Here is a 16,515-nt window from a genome sequence, read left to right as displayed (position 1 = left end):
TGTAGAGGTATTATTATTATATTCACCATGGAATTGATACTGATCATGTAGCCCCAATGGAGGATTCTTGGTTGGAACATGTGTTGAATTTGGTTCCACAGCATCTTAAGGTCCTCACTGACAGCATAATTGTATTATCGGATGAAATGAGAGATGATTATCTTCTTAGTGTAAAGAAATCTATAGGTAAATTATTATTACTCTTTGTATTGCAATTTGAGTATCATAATTAAAGAAAATTTCTTGTATTGAAAGTTAATACCTTATACTTGAAACTACTGTATTATGTTATTTATTACACAGTCATTACATTTTACTAAAGACTTTAGGTGAATTTCACAATGAAGTATGTTAAGAAATTTTAAAAAATTAGCCTTTAATAGGAATATATTTCCTCAGTAAAGCTCAGTAATGATGAAGAGAATTATAAAATATAAATTTTAACCCCTCAGAATAATATATGGAAAGAATTGTCACTTAAAAAAATTGTTTCTCCCTTCAAGATGGTCTGTTCCTTCAAAAATGTCTTGGTGAAGGTGTGAGATACAAGGGTGTGTGTGCGTATGTGTGCATGTGTATTTATATATGTGTGTGTATATATATATATATGAATAATTAACTGAAAGTTTTAGACATTAACAACTGATATCATTATTACTGATAACATAAATTCAAATATGATGCTACGTTGTTGGATGAGAATTAGCAAACTATAGCTCAGAGGCTACATCTGGCTACTTTCATGTTTGTAAATCAAATTTTATTAGCACACGACCATACTTATTTATTTGTACATTCTCTATGTGGATTTGAGCCCCCCAAACAGCATTGTAGACCTGTAACAGAGACTTCACAGCCCCAAAATGCTGAAAATAGTTATGTTCTTGACCTATTGTATAGAAAATATTTGAATCATGATATAGAATTGATTGATCCTAAGTCTTAGTGGATCATAAGAATTATGTTTAAAATAATGATTTCCAGCTCAACCTAAGTTAAAATCCATCAAGATAGGGCCTTGGAATATGTACTTTTATAAGAAGTTTTCTGTTTGATTGTTGTAGTAAAGCTGGCATAATGAATTCTTTGCCAAAAGTGGGAAAAACCATAATGCATTGGTGTGATTTGGTGAGCCTTCAGGGAAATGGCATTCATTGCAGTTAAGACTTACTAAGAATCTTGTTAACATCAAAATAAGGAGCCAAATAGTATAATGACATAGATGGGAAAATCAATCACCTCTAAAGCAGAGCATCAGGTGCTGTGAGGAAGAAGGGAGAAGAGGCCATCTGGACTTGCTAGGAAGGGCTCTCGCGGCTCCTGAATGGGTCTTGAAGGGTGAGGACAAGCAAGAGGAAACAGTGAGGTGTCTTTGTATCTTAAAGGCACATATTTCCTTACAAATAACCTAACATTCTTTGCATTGATAGATGACTTGTCATCTTATTTTAAAAAATTATATTGACTCAACTGCTGAAAAAAAGAAAGAAAATATTGAGAGCCATGGCAGATGTATATGAAAGGCTGTTCCAGCCTTGTAAGCAGTTCTGTCGGCCAAAGCATAGGGCGCACATAGGGAAAGAGTCGCTATCTGAAGGGCTTTTTAAGCTTTGTAGAATCATTAAAGGTAAAGGCCATTCTCTGAAGGATTTCAAGCAGGGGGTAATAACATAGTTGTATTTTGGAAAGAACATCTTGAAAAACAGGCAGGAGAATTAGATCTTTCTGTGAATTAAATACCACAGAAGACAGAAGCTGAGATAGTTGGCCTTACTGACCTTACAACAAGATCATTTTATGTTCTGCAATTTAAAAGGGAACAAGGTGATATGTGACTTTTCTCAGTGAAAGAAAACACCTCTGTTTTGCTAACCTTCACCAGGAATATTTTTGGTTTAATAGCTTCTAAAAGAAAATGTAGTACAAAAGGCATATCATTTTCAAGTGAAAGAACATAGACTCATTGCTAAGAAAGAGAACATAAAGTCTCAGGCACAGACACAGTAGATGTTCCCACAAATTAAAAAATTCTTCATAAATGTACAAATTGTTCATTATTAAAATAACTAACATATTTAAGTGATTAATGTTAATTGATTTTGTTTTGTAATTGTTTGAAAATATACTATTACAACAAGGTTATTTATGAAAACTTTTCCATTTTCCTTCAGTTGATTTTGTTTTAAAGGATCCTAGAGAAAAAGAGGATGACAGAAAGACAGTTGAACTTCCACCTCATCGTGCTGAGTAAGGGATTGGGTTTTTCTAAGATTATTGACATATGTGATCAGTAATATAAAAGTAAATAATATCAAACAGATAAACATTTCAGTATATGAGTATATGCTGCTATATTTTCTCAAACATGTGTTTATAACATACTTTCCATATATATATATATATATATATATATAAGATCTACATATTTATATGTATGTATTTCCTATATAAAATCTTTGTTCTCATGGTCTTTATTAAACTGTGATATGTTACACTTACAAATTATTGGGTAGATGTATAAACAAGTGGGTACATAGACATGTGGGTACTTGGTTAAAATTTCAGTACTCTAACCAGGTGCTGGTGGCTGATGGCTGTAATCCTAGCTAGAAAACTGAGATCTGATAATCCTGGTTCGAAGCCCAGGCAAGAAAGTCCATGAGACTCATCTCCAACTAACCACAAATAAGCTCAAAGTGGAACTACAGCTCAAGTGGTAGAGCACTAGCTTTGAGCACAAAAGTGCAGGGAAAGTGCCCAGAGTTCAAGCCCCAGGACCAACACACACACACACACACACACACACACACACACACACACACACACACACACACACACACACACAGAATGAGAGAGAGACAGAGAGAGACAGAGACAGAGAGAGAAAGAAGGCACCCTGTGGAAAAATCTTGGTGTAGGTCTTTGTGTCTGTATAGCAAATGGTATGGGCTTTAACTATAGTTGGGAGCAAAAGCTTGATAACAAACTTCCCCAAACTACATTGGTGTTGTTGCACAACATATGCATATGTAGGATTACATGGATTAATATATAGAACATACAATGGCAATCAATTGGTTGTACCGCTCACTTATTTACACAATCTTCTTGATCATAATCACCCCCCTGCTATTCTCTCTTCTCTCTGTTTCCTAAACCAATCCCATCAAGTTGCCTTGATCCATTTTCACACTGCAATTACCCTTAATATAGCCCAGAAAAACAACTATCATGTGGCCATTTCCATGTGTCTTCTTGGGAAGGTCTTTTCACTTAGGAAAGACAAAATTGTACAGGTGGTGGTATTACCATGCCTGAAACACTAATCTATGCAAGAAAACATACATGCTTAAAATCATAGACATGAAGTGGATATATTTAAATATATAGATGTTAGGAAATCCTAAAGCTGAAAATGTGTAAGTTCAACTGTTTTATGATGGTTAACAGTATTACGAAAGACAAAGATAGCTGTAGGAGTTACAGAAGAATTGTGTCTTCCAGTAAGAAAATAAGAATGTTGTACAGTGCCTGGGGTTTATAAGTGATCTTTACTTATTGATAGATGGTAAAGTCCACAACTTCCATAGATAGGCTATACTATATTCTTAAAAAATAAAGGAAAAATTAAATGTGTGTTCTGAAATTACCAACTATTGATAAGGAGAGCAATTATATCAATCAGATTGATTCCATTTGACCATTGTCAATACTTGATCGTACTGTGGAATGAGGAGGATCAAGTATTTTTGAGACAAAAACTTATGTATTCAAGACTCAAATCTATTCCATAACTATCTTTATAATAAAGTTGTACTAACACCAAAATGGTATGTCCTTTATATTTAATACATATTGGCATATTTTTGTTATTTCCATGACATGAAACACATCATGTTTTTGTTAAATACAAACAATTACTCACCATAGTACATTCTTTGAGCACTTTTGTTGTGGTGTTCAGGACTTGTCCACACTGCCAGGTATTCCACATCAAGCCTACATCCACATTTAAGAAAGATAATGGAATGTTTCCTCTTTGTTTTCAGAATGGAAGTTCTGCCAAAGCCTTGGAGGAAGTCGTTTTTGTCTGCATGCAGTTATATTAGGGAGCACTTGAATGCGATGAACCCCACCATGCTGGCTGTGCTCGATCTGTGGCACAGTACATATAAGTGAGTGTTTTTGGCCTTAAGAGGTTTTTAAGATGAATTAAAGTTATTTTTAATCACTAGATTATTCTTTTTCCTATTTCAACTGAAAACTAAAATCTCAGTGGCACATAAAATGTAAGTGTTCCAACAGGGCTTTAAGTAAACAATACAGAGTTGTGTGGAAGAGTGGAGTGAGCATTACCTTCCACTTCTGGCCCCGCTGTATTCTTCTTTTCTAGCCATAGGTTCCGGGGCTGAATTGCCACACCTGAACTGCACAGAACATTAGCTGCCACTGTCTAACCAGTTTGGAAACTTGATTTATATCACCCCAAGAGAATGGCACGAAGTGAAATGTCCTAGTGAGTGGAGGTGGTCAGGACCTATCCCCTAGGCCTTGTCTCAGTGGGGCAGTGAAGCTGTGAGTACAAGCACCCGGGAGAGAAAAATGACGCCGAGAAAACAGCATCAACAACAACAACAAAGCAGCAACTTGGCCTGTTAGGACTGGGGAGGCTCTACCGGACTAGGACAGTTCTGTGTGCCCTCCCTTGTGGGGCTCCGCCAAGGCTCTGGGAATCATTATGGCAATGTATATTATAGCAGTGGACGCATTTGTTTAATTTAAAAGTAATATAGATTGGTATTTTTAAAGAGGGACTCTCTCAAGGTCTTTCCAGACCTGGGCCAGCCAGGCTCTTAGGATAGATGGGCCGGCATCCTCCGTTTCAAAGCGTGAGCTGGGTCGCGGTTCAGTGCAGGGTCCTGGCCGCCCTCAGCCGCCTCCTTACCTGGGCGCCCTTGTCCTTGCAGGAGGAAACAATCTCTGCTGCAAAACTGCAGGAGCCACGCGAAGGACTCTGCGTGTTAGAGCAACAGTTAGCGTCTCTGGCCTTGCCCGCCAACTTCTCTAAACTTCCAGCAGTAGATTCCATGCAGACTGAGCGCCTTCGCATCCCAACCCCCAGCTCAAAAGAATCTTACAAAAACCCCTGTGAATATAGACATACTTCATGCTTCTTTAAAGTGCCAGAATTCTCATGGTGTGACGATGGCGTCAGGCTTTCAGTTATACGTCCACCAAAGACATTCGCTTTGCTTTCAGTTGTTTTATTTTTTAAATTTCTTTATCTGTTACTGTACAGGTGGTGTACAGGGGGATCACAGTTACAGAAGTCAGATAAAAACTACGTTTCTTTTTGAGCAATGTCACCCCTGCCTTCAGCTTGTTCGGCTATGAATAATGCATCCATAAATAGCGTTGTATCCATGACCTTATTTATTGTCACGTGTTTTTATGGAAGAGTTCTAAAACAGGAATTGCTTGATCAATGCACATTTGTGTTTTCATTTTAGTTGATGTTGCTAGATTTCTTTCCAGAATATTTGATGCATGGCATTTACCCTGACAGTGAAGGAAAACTCCTTTTCCAAAACTCTATAGCCACGTGTATCATACCGTTTATCTAACTGCTGCAAAATGTTATTCCTTTGTTATTTCTGTTTGTATTCACTGCAGAATTGGAGGATTTGCACATCTTTTTGTATTTTTTTGGAACTGTTAGTTCCTAATATATTAATCTGTTTTCTATTGGATTCTTTGTCCTTTCTCACTGATTTTTATAACTTCTTTCTATAATAGAGGTTTCAGTTTTTTTGCTAAATAACCTGAAACAGATCAACAGCAGAAACTCATTTTTATTTTATTTTATTTTATTTTATTTGAGAACATACTGTACAGAGGGGCTACAATTACATGGGCAGGATAATGCATACATTTCTTACCAAGCATTGCAGCCTCCTCCTTTGTTTACCCTTCACCTCCCTTCCCAGCCTCCCCCCTCCCCCCACCCAATTATACCTCCCTCCCCCTCCCCCACCGACATTGTAAAGTTGGTTTTGACATGACATTTTGTACTTCTCATTGTTGCAACAGGTCCACCTGAATCCTTAAACGACTTGTTTGTCCCCATCTCCTCCACATGTTATACTGACATCAAATATAGTGAAAGCGGGGGTTACACTGTGGGGGAGGGACATACAAAGCAACAAGGAAATAATCTTATAAATGCGTTAGAAACACATGCATGAAAGAAACGAAAACATTAAAATACATATTTAAGGGTTCATTTTCCTAACATCACATTATCTGACCTTTTCCGCTTGACTCATACCTATACTAGATATTGCAAATAAGGGAAACCATGGGACCTATGCTTCTTTGGGCCTGGCTTACTTCACTTAATATAATTTTTTCCAAACCTTTCCATTTCCTAACAAATGGGGAAATGTCATTCTTTCTGATGGAGGCATAGAATTCCATTGTGTATATATACCACATTTTCTTGATCCATTCATCTACTGAGGGGCATCTGGGTTGGTTCCATATCTTAGCTATGGTAAATAATGCTGCAATAAACATAGTTGTGCTGGTAGCTTTAGTGTGGTCTTGTTTGTAAACATTTGGGTAAATGCCCAAAAGTGGGATTGCTGGATCATAGGGGAGATCTATGTGAAGTCTTTTGAGGAACCTCCATACTGCTTTCCAAAGTGGTTGAACAAGTTTACATTCCCACCAACAATGAAGTAAGGTTCCTTTCTGTCCACATCCCCTCCAGCATCTGTTGTTGTTAGAGTTCTTGATTTTTGCCGTTCTAACTGGAGTGAGGTGATATCTCAATGTTGTTTTGATTTGCATTTCTTTTATGGCTAGGGATGTTGAACATTTCTTCATGTGTCTTTTGGCCATCCTTCTTTCTTCTTCAGAGAAGTTTCTCTTTAAGTCTTTCGCCCACTTATTTATTGGGCAGTTGTTTCTTTGAGGATTTGTTGTTGGGTGGTTTAATTTTTTGAGTTCCAAGTATATTTTAGATATGAGACCCTTGTCTGTTGTATGGCTAGTAAAGATCTTCTCCCAATCCGTGGGCTTTCTATTGATCTTGCTAGCTATGTCATTTGCCCTGCAGAAGCTCTGCAACCTTATGCAATCCCATTTGTCCAGCCTTTCTTTGATTTGTTGTGCTTCCGGGTCTCTATTCAGAAAATTTCGGCCTGAGCCAAGGAGACCTAGGGTTTCTCCTATTCTATCCTGTAATGTTTTCAGAGTGTCTGCTTTGAGTTCAAGGTCTTTGATCCATTTGGAGTTGATTCTGGTGCAGGGTGATATATAAGGATCTAGCTTTAGTTTTCTACATGTAGTTAACCAATTTTGCCAGCACCATTTACTGAAGAGGCTGTCTTTCTTCCATTCTATTGTTTTAGCTTCCTTATTGAAGATTAGATGGCTATAGGTCTGTAGGTTCATTTCTGGGTTTTCAATTCTATTCCATTGGTCCTGAGGTCTGTTCTTATGCCAATACCAAGCTGTTTTGATTACTATGGCTTTATAGTAGAGTTTGAAATTTGGTATTGATATTCCTCCAGCAGTGTTCTTTCCGTTGAGGAGCGTTTTTGCTATTCGGGGTCTTTTATTGTTCCGTATGAATTTTTGGATTGCCTCTTCTATTTCCTTGAAGAATGAGGGTGGAATTTTGATAGGTATCGCGTTGAATTTGTAGATAGCCTTGGGAAGTATTGCCACTTTCACGATGTTAATCTTGCCAATCCAGGAGCATGGGAGGTTTTGCCATTTTTTAAGTTCTGTGTTGATTTCCTTTTTCAAGATTTTAAAATTTTCATCATAGAAGTCCTTCACTTCTTTGGTTAAGTTAATTCCTAGGTATTTTATTTTTTGTGGGGCTATTACAAATGGAGTTGCTTTCCTAATTTCAGCCACACTTTTCTCATTGTTGGCATATAGAAAAGGCATTGATTTTTGGGGGTTAATTTTATAACCTGCTACTTTGCCAAAGTTTTGAATCAGCTTGAGTAATTTGGGAGTGGAGTCTATGGGATTCTTTAAATACAAGATCATGTCATCTGCAAAGAGGGAGAGTTTTATTTCTTCTTTCCCTATTTGGATCCCCTTTATGTCTGCATCTTGTCTTATTGCTGTAGCTAGGCATTCTAATACTAGATTGAAGAGAAGTGGAGAGAGTGGGCATCCTTGTCTTGTTCCTGAGTTAAGAGGAAATGGCTTTAGTTTTTCACCATTGAGTATAATGCTGGCTGTAGGTTTGTCATATACAGCCTTTATTGTATTGAGGAATGATCCATGGATTCCTAATTTTTCCAGAACCTTCATCATAAAGGGGTGTTGGATCTTGTCAAATGCTTTTTCTGCATCTATTGAGATAACCATGTGGTTCTTATTCTTGCTCCTGTTGATGTGATGAATAATATTAATTGATTTGCGTATATTGAACCAGTTTTTTATCCCTGAAATGAATCCTGTTTGATCATGGTGTATGATTTTTTGGATGAATTGTTGAAGTCGATTGGCCAAAATTTTGTTGAGAAGTTTTGCATCAATGTTCATCAAAGAAATGGGTCTATAGTTCTCTTTCTTTGATGAGTCCCTGCTTGGTTTTGGGATGAGGGTTATGATGGCTTCATAGAATGTGTTCGGTAGTGAGCTTTCTCTTTCAATTTCATTGAAGAGTTGGAGGAGTATTGGTGTGAGCTCTGCTTTGAAGGCCTTGTAAAATTCCGCTGTAAAACCATCTGGTCCTGGACTTTTCTTAGCTGGGAGGTCTCTTATTGCTGTTTCTATTTCAATGCTTGATATGGGCCTGTTAAGCTGGTTTAACTCATCTTGGTTTAGTTTTGGCATGTCAATATTTGCTAGGAAAAGGTCCATTTCTGTCAAGTTCTCAAACTTATTAGCATAAAGTTTTGAGAAGTATTCCCTTATAATGTTCTGAATCTTGGTTGTTTCTGTGGTGATGTTTCCATTCTCATCTCTGAGTTTATTAATTTGGTGTGTTCTCTCCTTTTTCTGATAAGGTTTGCTAAGGGTCTGTCAATTTTGTTAAGTTTTTCGAAGAACCAACTCTTTGTTTTGTTGATTCTTTCTATAGTTTTTTTGGATTCTAATTCATTTAATTCTGATTTAATTTTGATTATTTCTTTCCATCTACTGGATTGGGGTTTATCTTGCTGCTCTTTTTCAAGGAGGTTTAGATGTGTCATTAAATTGTTAGTTTCAGATCTCTCCACAGAAACTCATATTTACACTACGTCCATTAACTAAACTGATGGCTTTCCATGTTATAAATTTTTTTTAATTTACAATTCTTTTAGCATTTAATTTTTGACCCATTGGGAGATTATTTTTCCTGGGATACATTTGGTTTTCTTTCAGATAGCCAACCATACCATCATCATTTATTAAATAATCTATCTTGTTCCTCTTAATTGACCATCTTTGTTCTAGATTAAACTCAATCTTCAATAATGCAGAGAATCCATAGTGACTCACAAAATGTTTTCCTACATTCTTTACTTTGTTTTTTAATCTTTGAAGTTCTTTTTTTTTAATATTTTTTATTTTTAATAAGTTTGTTTATTGTGAAAATACTGTACAGAGGGGTTACAATCACATGAGTAAGATAATGAGTACATTTCTTATCAAGTATTGTTGCCTCCTCCTTTGTTTTTCCCCTACCATCCCTTCCCTCTATACAAACACAACATTGATTTGAAAGTGACTTTATAGTATTTTTGTTTGTTTTGAGACAGAGTCTTGCTATGTAGTTTAGGCTGGCCTTGAACTCCTGATCTTTCTGCCTCAGCCTTTGATTACAGGCAGGAATCACTGTGCCTGAAACTCTTGTGTAATAAAATAACTCCTACTTGTGGAATGAGAGTTGGAAGGCCAATTTACTTGATGAAATGATACCATGCCTGTAGAGTACAATTAGAAAAAAATGTAATTAGTCCTTCCCTCATACTTCAAAGGCATCTAGTGATTTCAAGAATAGGCTTAGGCCCTTAAAGTTGTCTTCAAAGCTGACGGACCACATAAAAATTATATTAAGTGAAATAAGCAGGCCCAAAGAAACATAGGTCCCATGGTTTCCCTTATTTACAATAACTAGTGCATGTCTAGGACAAGCAGAAAAGGTCAACAGCTATATATATGACCATATAAGATGATGTTAAGCGAAATGAACCCCAAGATAGGGACACAAGTGGTTTTATCCTTCTTGCTATTCTTTTAATGTACTTATAATGCACTATATAATTCTTTTGTTTCTTTTGTATGTTCTTCCCCCATGGTATAACCCCTGTTTTCACTGTATTTGATTTTGGAGCCCTGCATCTTGTATATACATTTTTATAATTTGGGGAGGGGAAGGGATATAACAAAATGCTTAAATACGGATACAAGTTGACCCATTATAACAATGGATTGTACAAGACACTATGTTGAGAATGAACTTTATAGTTTGGGGGGGTGGAGTTGGGGAGGTGGGGAGGGAAGGGATGCTAGAGGAAAAATAAAGGAGGAGGTAACAATGCTCAATAGGAAATGTACTCAATACCCTACTCATGTAACTGTAACCACTCTGTACAGCATTTTTACAATAAAAATATATATGAAAAAGAAAAAAAAGTTAATTCTTCCAACTTTCCATTATGTAGTGTGGGTTTCTTTGGGTTTTAAGTTGGCCTATGATTAGGAAGATGCTGTTCCCACTCCATGTTTTTTTCTTTCATTCTCTTTTTTTGGATATTGGATTCAAGGATAACTTCTTGATAAGGCCTATGGTCTGTCTAATTTTTCACTAGTCATGAAGCCATTATGAGGACATTTTTTCATATAGTCACGAGGCCAACTTACATTATGGAAGTTGTACCATTTTTCACTTGGGTGGTTTCCAATCTTTAACACATTGAGTTTCCAAAACAACCCAGTTATTGTTGTTTTTATTAATATCTACTCACAGGATTTCAGAACATACAGAGCTGGGAGCTGAAGTTTGCTTAATTGTTCATAAAAAGATAAACTTGGTCTATTACTAGTCATTTTCAGGAAACCAGGAGGCAAAAAAGAGGGAAATAAATGAAAGAAGAAAAGGAAAGAAAAGATATCAAAGTGTGAGAAAACAGCAGAGTAGATGCGTAACAATTAGGCTCTTTTGTTATTATATAGCAAAGGTGTTAGCAGCAGCAACTGAACCAGACTTCAAGACATTCAGGAAAGATGAATGGAAAAAAAAAACTTTTGCAGTGGGTTTCTGTAGAGAGATAACTCCACCAAATCCATTGTTGTCTTTAAGTCTTGGATGTTTTTACCGTATATGAGTGTTTGGAGTAGAGTGGGCAGTATCAAGTGATGCCTCTCTGAGTAGTAGCCAGTACTGCGTTCACAGGGAGTCTCTATGCTGGGTGACAATTGTAGGCCCTGAACACCTCAGAACATGTTACTATAAGAGATCTGTAGTGTGACAGGGGACTGAGGGATGTTACTGGAAAAACAGTCATTGAAACAACTAAACAAAACCCATAAACCCATCCGTGTGGAGCCTAAGGGGATGCACTCTGGACATGCCACTTAGTATCTACTGCTGGATTATGGCAGGGATCATCCTGAGAAAGTAGTAACAGTGTCTACTGATACTTTATATATTTATCTAAACAATCAGACTGTTGACCAAGTGGGAAATCTTACTGCCAGAGAATTCATGGCAAAGTTTTAATGTAAAACCATTTGCTCTCAGAACATGACAGAGGGCACCTTTACCTAGAATTCTGTCTCAAATCAAACACGAAGGGTCTAAGAAAAATTGTTCTGATGGTTCAGAGGAAAACATATTCTAGGATTGTTGCTCAGCAACAACTACTTATGTAGTGCTGTTTCACAGAATATTCTCTCTATCCTAACTTACAGCTTTATAGTTCTGACTGTGCAACATGATACATTAGAAAAGTTCACTAGTAGTGATTGTACCTACTTAAGCCTAATGTATTATTGATGTCACATACTGAGTGCATTGTAACTTAAGAGATGAATTTTAGCTTGAGAAAGAGATAGAAACAAATAGATTTGAAATGGGCTTTGTTTATTAACCAGTATTTTACATTGATCTTTAGGTACAAATTAAATGTGATGTTCCTAATAGTGTGTTTATTATCTTCCAGAGGACATTAAAAATTACTTAATCACATGGAAACTAAATAGCAGTTTCTCAAGGGAAGGAATTTGTAGTTACATTGAAGAGAATAACACATCAATGGTGCTAATAACTAATATCATTCTTCCATTTTTAGTTAATCTTCTAGAGAAAAAAATTCAAATGTGTAAACCATGCATGTAATGAAGATCTGCAGAAAAGCAATCAGAAAAGGAATTGCATTAAAAGCTGTGGGTGCAAACAAGCCCTGTATTTATTCTAACAATAAGACAGGTTCAAGAGAATTTGATACATTGGGTCTCCATTAAGTGGGAGAATTTGGCCATGCTATTGCTCACTACTATCTAGGAATGCTTTCTTCTTAGCGAAAGTACAAGTCTTATTTTAGAAGAAGTAGATCTTGTTGACATCATTCCCTACCATTTTTGGTATTAATTTGAATGAAAAAACAACAGTCTAAATTCTTCATTAAATGCTAGCAATTATGATCTTCTACTTTAAAGTAAAGTGTGATGATATCATACTGTGTTTCTTTTCAATTCAACTATATAAATTAATTTTAAATTTAGGAAATATTAGGGTTTGGACCTGAAAGTTCCACCCAACTCTCATGTATTAGAGGCTTGCTCCCTAATGCAGCCATGTTGAGAGAAAAAAGGACTTTTGAGAAATACTTCTATCATGAGGGCTCTGACCTCTTCAGTGGGCTAATCACTTCGTGAGCACATCATTTGTTATGGTACATTGAAAGGTGATGGAAACTTGGGAGAGTAGGGCTTACTTGAAAGGAGTGGTTCCTTGTGGGTGTGTCCTTGGGTTCTATATCTTATCCAGACCTCTCTCCTTCCCTTTCTCTTCCCCTCTCTCTCTTTCCCTCTCTCTCTCACTTTTCGCTCTCTCTCCCTCCCTCTCTCCATCTCTCTCTTTCTCTGTCCTCTTTTCCTTTTCTCCTCTTTCTGCTTCCTGGTTGCAGGAAATGTGCACCTCCACACCACTCTTTCACCTGCATAATGCCTTCTCTCACTATAGGCCCAGAAACAATGAAGCAAGTGAGTACAGATTAAAACCTCTGAAATCAGGTGTCATGAACAAGATGCATTGTTTCCATAAACTGCTTTGTTCAATGGCATCTCATTTGTACAATTATTTAAAGATTAAAAAAAAACTCTATGACACCAAGAGCCAAAAATAAAACTTTTCTGCTTTGCTTTTCTCTGGTATTTTATGACAGCAATGGAAAGCCAACTAATGCAGAAAAATCTCACACTCTTGAATGTTTGAATAAAACTTTCAGTGATGAAATCTAGTAATACAATTTTTTGAGACAAGTCCAAGTGGTAAAACTGCCAACTACCAAAACTCTTTTAACTATTTATTTTTTAATTTATGCCAATATCAGGGTTAGACCTCAGGGCCTTGTGTTCTTGCTCAGATATTTCACTTACCCTTGAGTTTTGCCTCATGTCTGACATTTTGAAGGTTAACGAAGATGGATTCTCAAATACTTTTCTGTTCTTTTGGCTTTAAACCTTGATTTGTTAGGTCTTGATCTCCTGAGTAGCTAGGATTATAGACATAAGCCATATGGTAGCTAAATCACTATGTATTTTTATCTTTGCAGAAAATTACGTTTAATTGATGTAGAAGACTTTCATAATCGCCAGGATGCATTAGAGCTGTCTGTTTTTCAGAACCTTGTCATGAGACACATGGAATCTGCCAAAGAGACTCTACTTAAAACGTAAAGTTTTTTTTTAAATCTCATGTAAAAAATATGTTTAGAAGTATGAGCGATTGAGCATTTCATTTTAACTGCTTTGAGAAACATCCTATTTCAATAAGTGTTTAATCTTCTGTTTGAGAATATATATGTCTTCAGTTATCTTGGTGTATATTGTATATACAGATGTTCTACATACAATAGTTTATAAAGAAACAACCATAACTACGCCTGGATTTTCCAAAATGTCTAGTTTCTGTCTTTGATCTGAAAACAGTGTTGGAGACCATTCATGAGTGATCGTGAAGTCATCATTCACCAGCTAGTTTATTTGGTATCTACTATTAATACCTCGAAGGCACTTTACCTCTTTCCTGGTGACTTGGAATGAAAGATGCCAGAAAAATGTAAAGAATGGTTAGAAAGAGGAAATATACAATTTAAGTAAGTTAACAGTCTCAGTTGAGGTTAGACATATTGATAATTAAAAATCCCCTTGGATTGGTCCTTCAGAATGGAATATGATAATTAATGATGTAGGTGCCAGACAATATACTCTGAAATAACGTGGAACAGCTATCTCTATCATGGATCATTAATGTGTTAAAAATAGGACATTAAAAGTAGATCAAATTCAAATTAAGAGAAGCCAAATTAAAGTACAATGTAAAAGTGGGAGTGGATGCACTTCTGTGATAATGGCACTCTGGAGGCTGAGGCAGGAGGACCAAGAGTTCAGACCAGCCTTGACTATGTCCTTTGGAGGTTTTGTTTTTTTTAATCTCATTCATTCATTATCTGTACCTTACCACTTCACCTTGCCCTGGTCATGTCCTGGGTATTGATATTCTTTTACTGATATAGTATTCACTTCTTATGAAGTTTCACATTAACCTGTGCAGCAGTACTTTCCCATTCCCTATTCCACAAGCACATGATATACTTTTGTCTGTATGAAATTCCCTGCTTTAGAACTTTCATCTAAGTGGAACAACATGCATATGGATACCTCCTCTGGCTCCTTAGATTAGCTTGAGAAGAACTGGGGATGAGTTAACCTTTAGGGGTATCTTTGAAGGCATTTCCAGAGGTGATCATGAGGGCTCTGACCTAATGAGTGGATTCACTCCCTGATGGATTTATAATATGATGGCATTATTGGAAGTGATATAAAAAAAGGAAGTGGGCCTAGCTGGAAGAAGTGAGTGACTGGAGGCCTGTCCCTGAGGGCCATATTTTGTCCTGGTATCCTCCTGAATTGTTTTATTCTGCTACCTGTTGGCTGTGAGACAAGTACTTCTGTCACCCAGTGTTAGCTCTATGATGTTCTGCTCCAGCATGTGGGGCCCACCAATCATTTGCAGGACCCTCTGAGACCATGCGTCAGAGGAAATAGTTCCTTCTTTAAGTTACTCTCTCAGGTAGTTTGACCAAAGCTACCCAAGAGCTAACTAAACACATGTGAATCCTTCATCTGAATTTATACTGTTACTGCTTTGGCAGGCTCTTTTAACTTCCCATGTAAACTAGTACAGAATCAGTGTAACTGATTTTTCCTTTTTTCCCCCCTCTGGTATTGTCCCTTTTCAAGTACTCTATATACCCCCAGTTCGGTCTCCCATTTACATCTATTTTTTTAACCTGTTTTTTAAAGATCTTCTGCAACATGAACCTCATCTACCTTTTCCATCTTCACCCATGAAAACACTTTCACCTTGGACCATGCCTGTAGAAACAATCATGATAAAGAAAGCAGAAGATAGCTTCTATGACTAGTTTGTAACCACTTTTATCACGGTTGAAAAAAAATCTTTCATGGGTTAAGTTTAACCACCTACAGAGTTTTAAATGTTTCTTTTTCTAAGATCAGATGAGAATGATAGGAAGATTGGAAAACTGTCCACTTCCTTTCTTCTTAAGCTCCCTGTTTTAGCCTTGAATAATTGTAAAGATGTAGGTATAAGGAGATTAAAATGGAACAAGGATGTCTTGCACATCATCAGCAAATTGTTATTTATAATGTTTGCTGTGGCTCATTACCAAAAAAAAAAAAAAAAACAACCTTGCTTTTGTTCTTTGGTGTGCAGCCTAAGTGACCCTCCTCTATGAAATCTTCAGTTACCTTATCAAACATGATTTTGTTCTTTTGAGTGCCTGTAGAAATTTATTCTTTTCTAACTCAGTCTTCTTAATAATATTTCTTTATACGCATCCCTCTTTTGCTTCACAAGTCTTTGAGAACTGAGAAATACCTTGTACTCTAAATGTTTTTACACATAACAGCCACTCATATAAATATTTTTTGAGGTAATGAGTGAATTTTATTCATCCTTTTCCCAGTTCTAGAGCCCCAGACTTATTTCAGCTTGGTCTAACACTGGAAACTTCTCAGTCCCTTTTGTTGAGCTAGCATGTTTTTCCTTCCTGAAATTTCTGCTTGTTTTCTTTTTTCTTAAAGTGTTGTTTTAACAGTGATGCTTCCCTGTAGAAGTGTCTGTAATAGTTCCGTAGAACATCTGTCCTTATTTCTTATTTTTTTTTTTGAGGCAGGGCCTCACTGTTTAGTCCAGGCTGACCTTGAACTCTTATGCATCAGCCTCTCAAGTTTTGGGATTATAAGTGT

General features: G+C 36.6%; 1 protein-coding gene across 2 annotated transcripts in view; it reads left to right on the top strand.

Moving 5' to 3' along the window:
* Positions 1-16,515, top strand: part of Dnah7 (dynein axonemal heavy chain 7) — a 206,171-nt gene that overhangs the window by 16,800 nt on the left and 172,856 nt on the right. For both annotated transcript variants that reach the window (XM_069995693.1, XM_069995692.1), the window contains exons 7-10: positions 6-186; positions 2,172-2,247; positions 4,050-4,175; positions 13,794-13,913. In XM_069995693.1, coding sequence (XP_069851794.1) covers positions 6-186; positions 2,172-2,247; positions 4,050-4,175; positions 13,794-13,913 — 503 coding nt within the window. The remainder of the gene's footprint in view (positions 1-5; positions 187-2,171; positions 2,248-4,049; positions 4,176-13,793; positions 13,914-16,515) is intronic.

This window comes from Dipodomys merriami, unplaced genomic scaffold, assembly GCF_024711535.1.
Source record: "Dipodomys merriami isolate MVZ:Mamm:240054 unplaced genomic scaffold, mDipMer1.0.p SCAF_49, whole genome shotgun sequence".
NCBI lineage: Eukaryota > Metazoa > Chordata > Mammalia > Rodentia > Heteromyidae > Dipodomys > Dipodomys merriami.
Note: the sequence above shows the minus strand (reverse complement) of the source record. Positions and strands in the feature narration are given on the sequence as shown.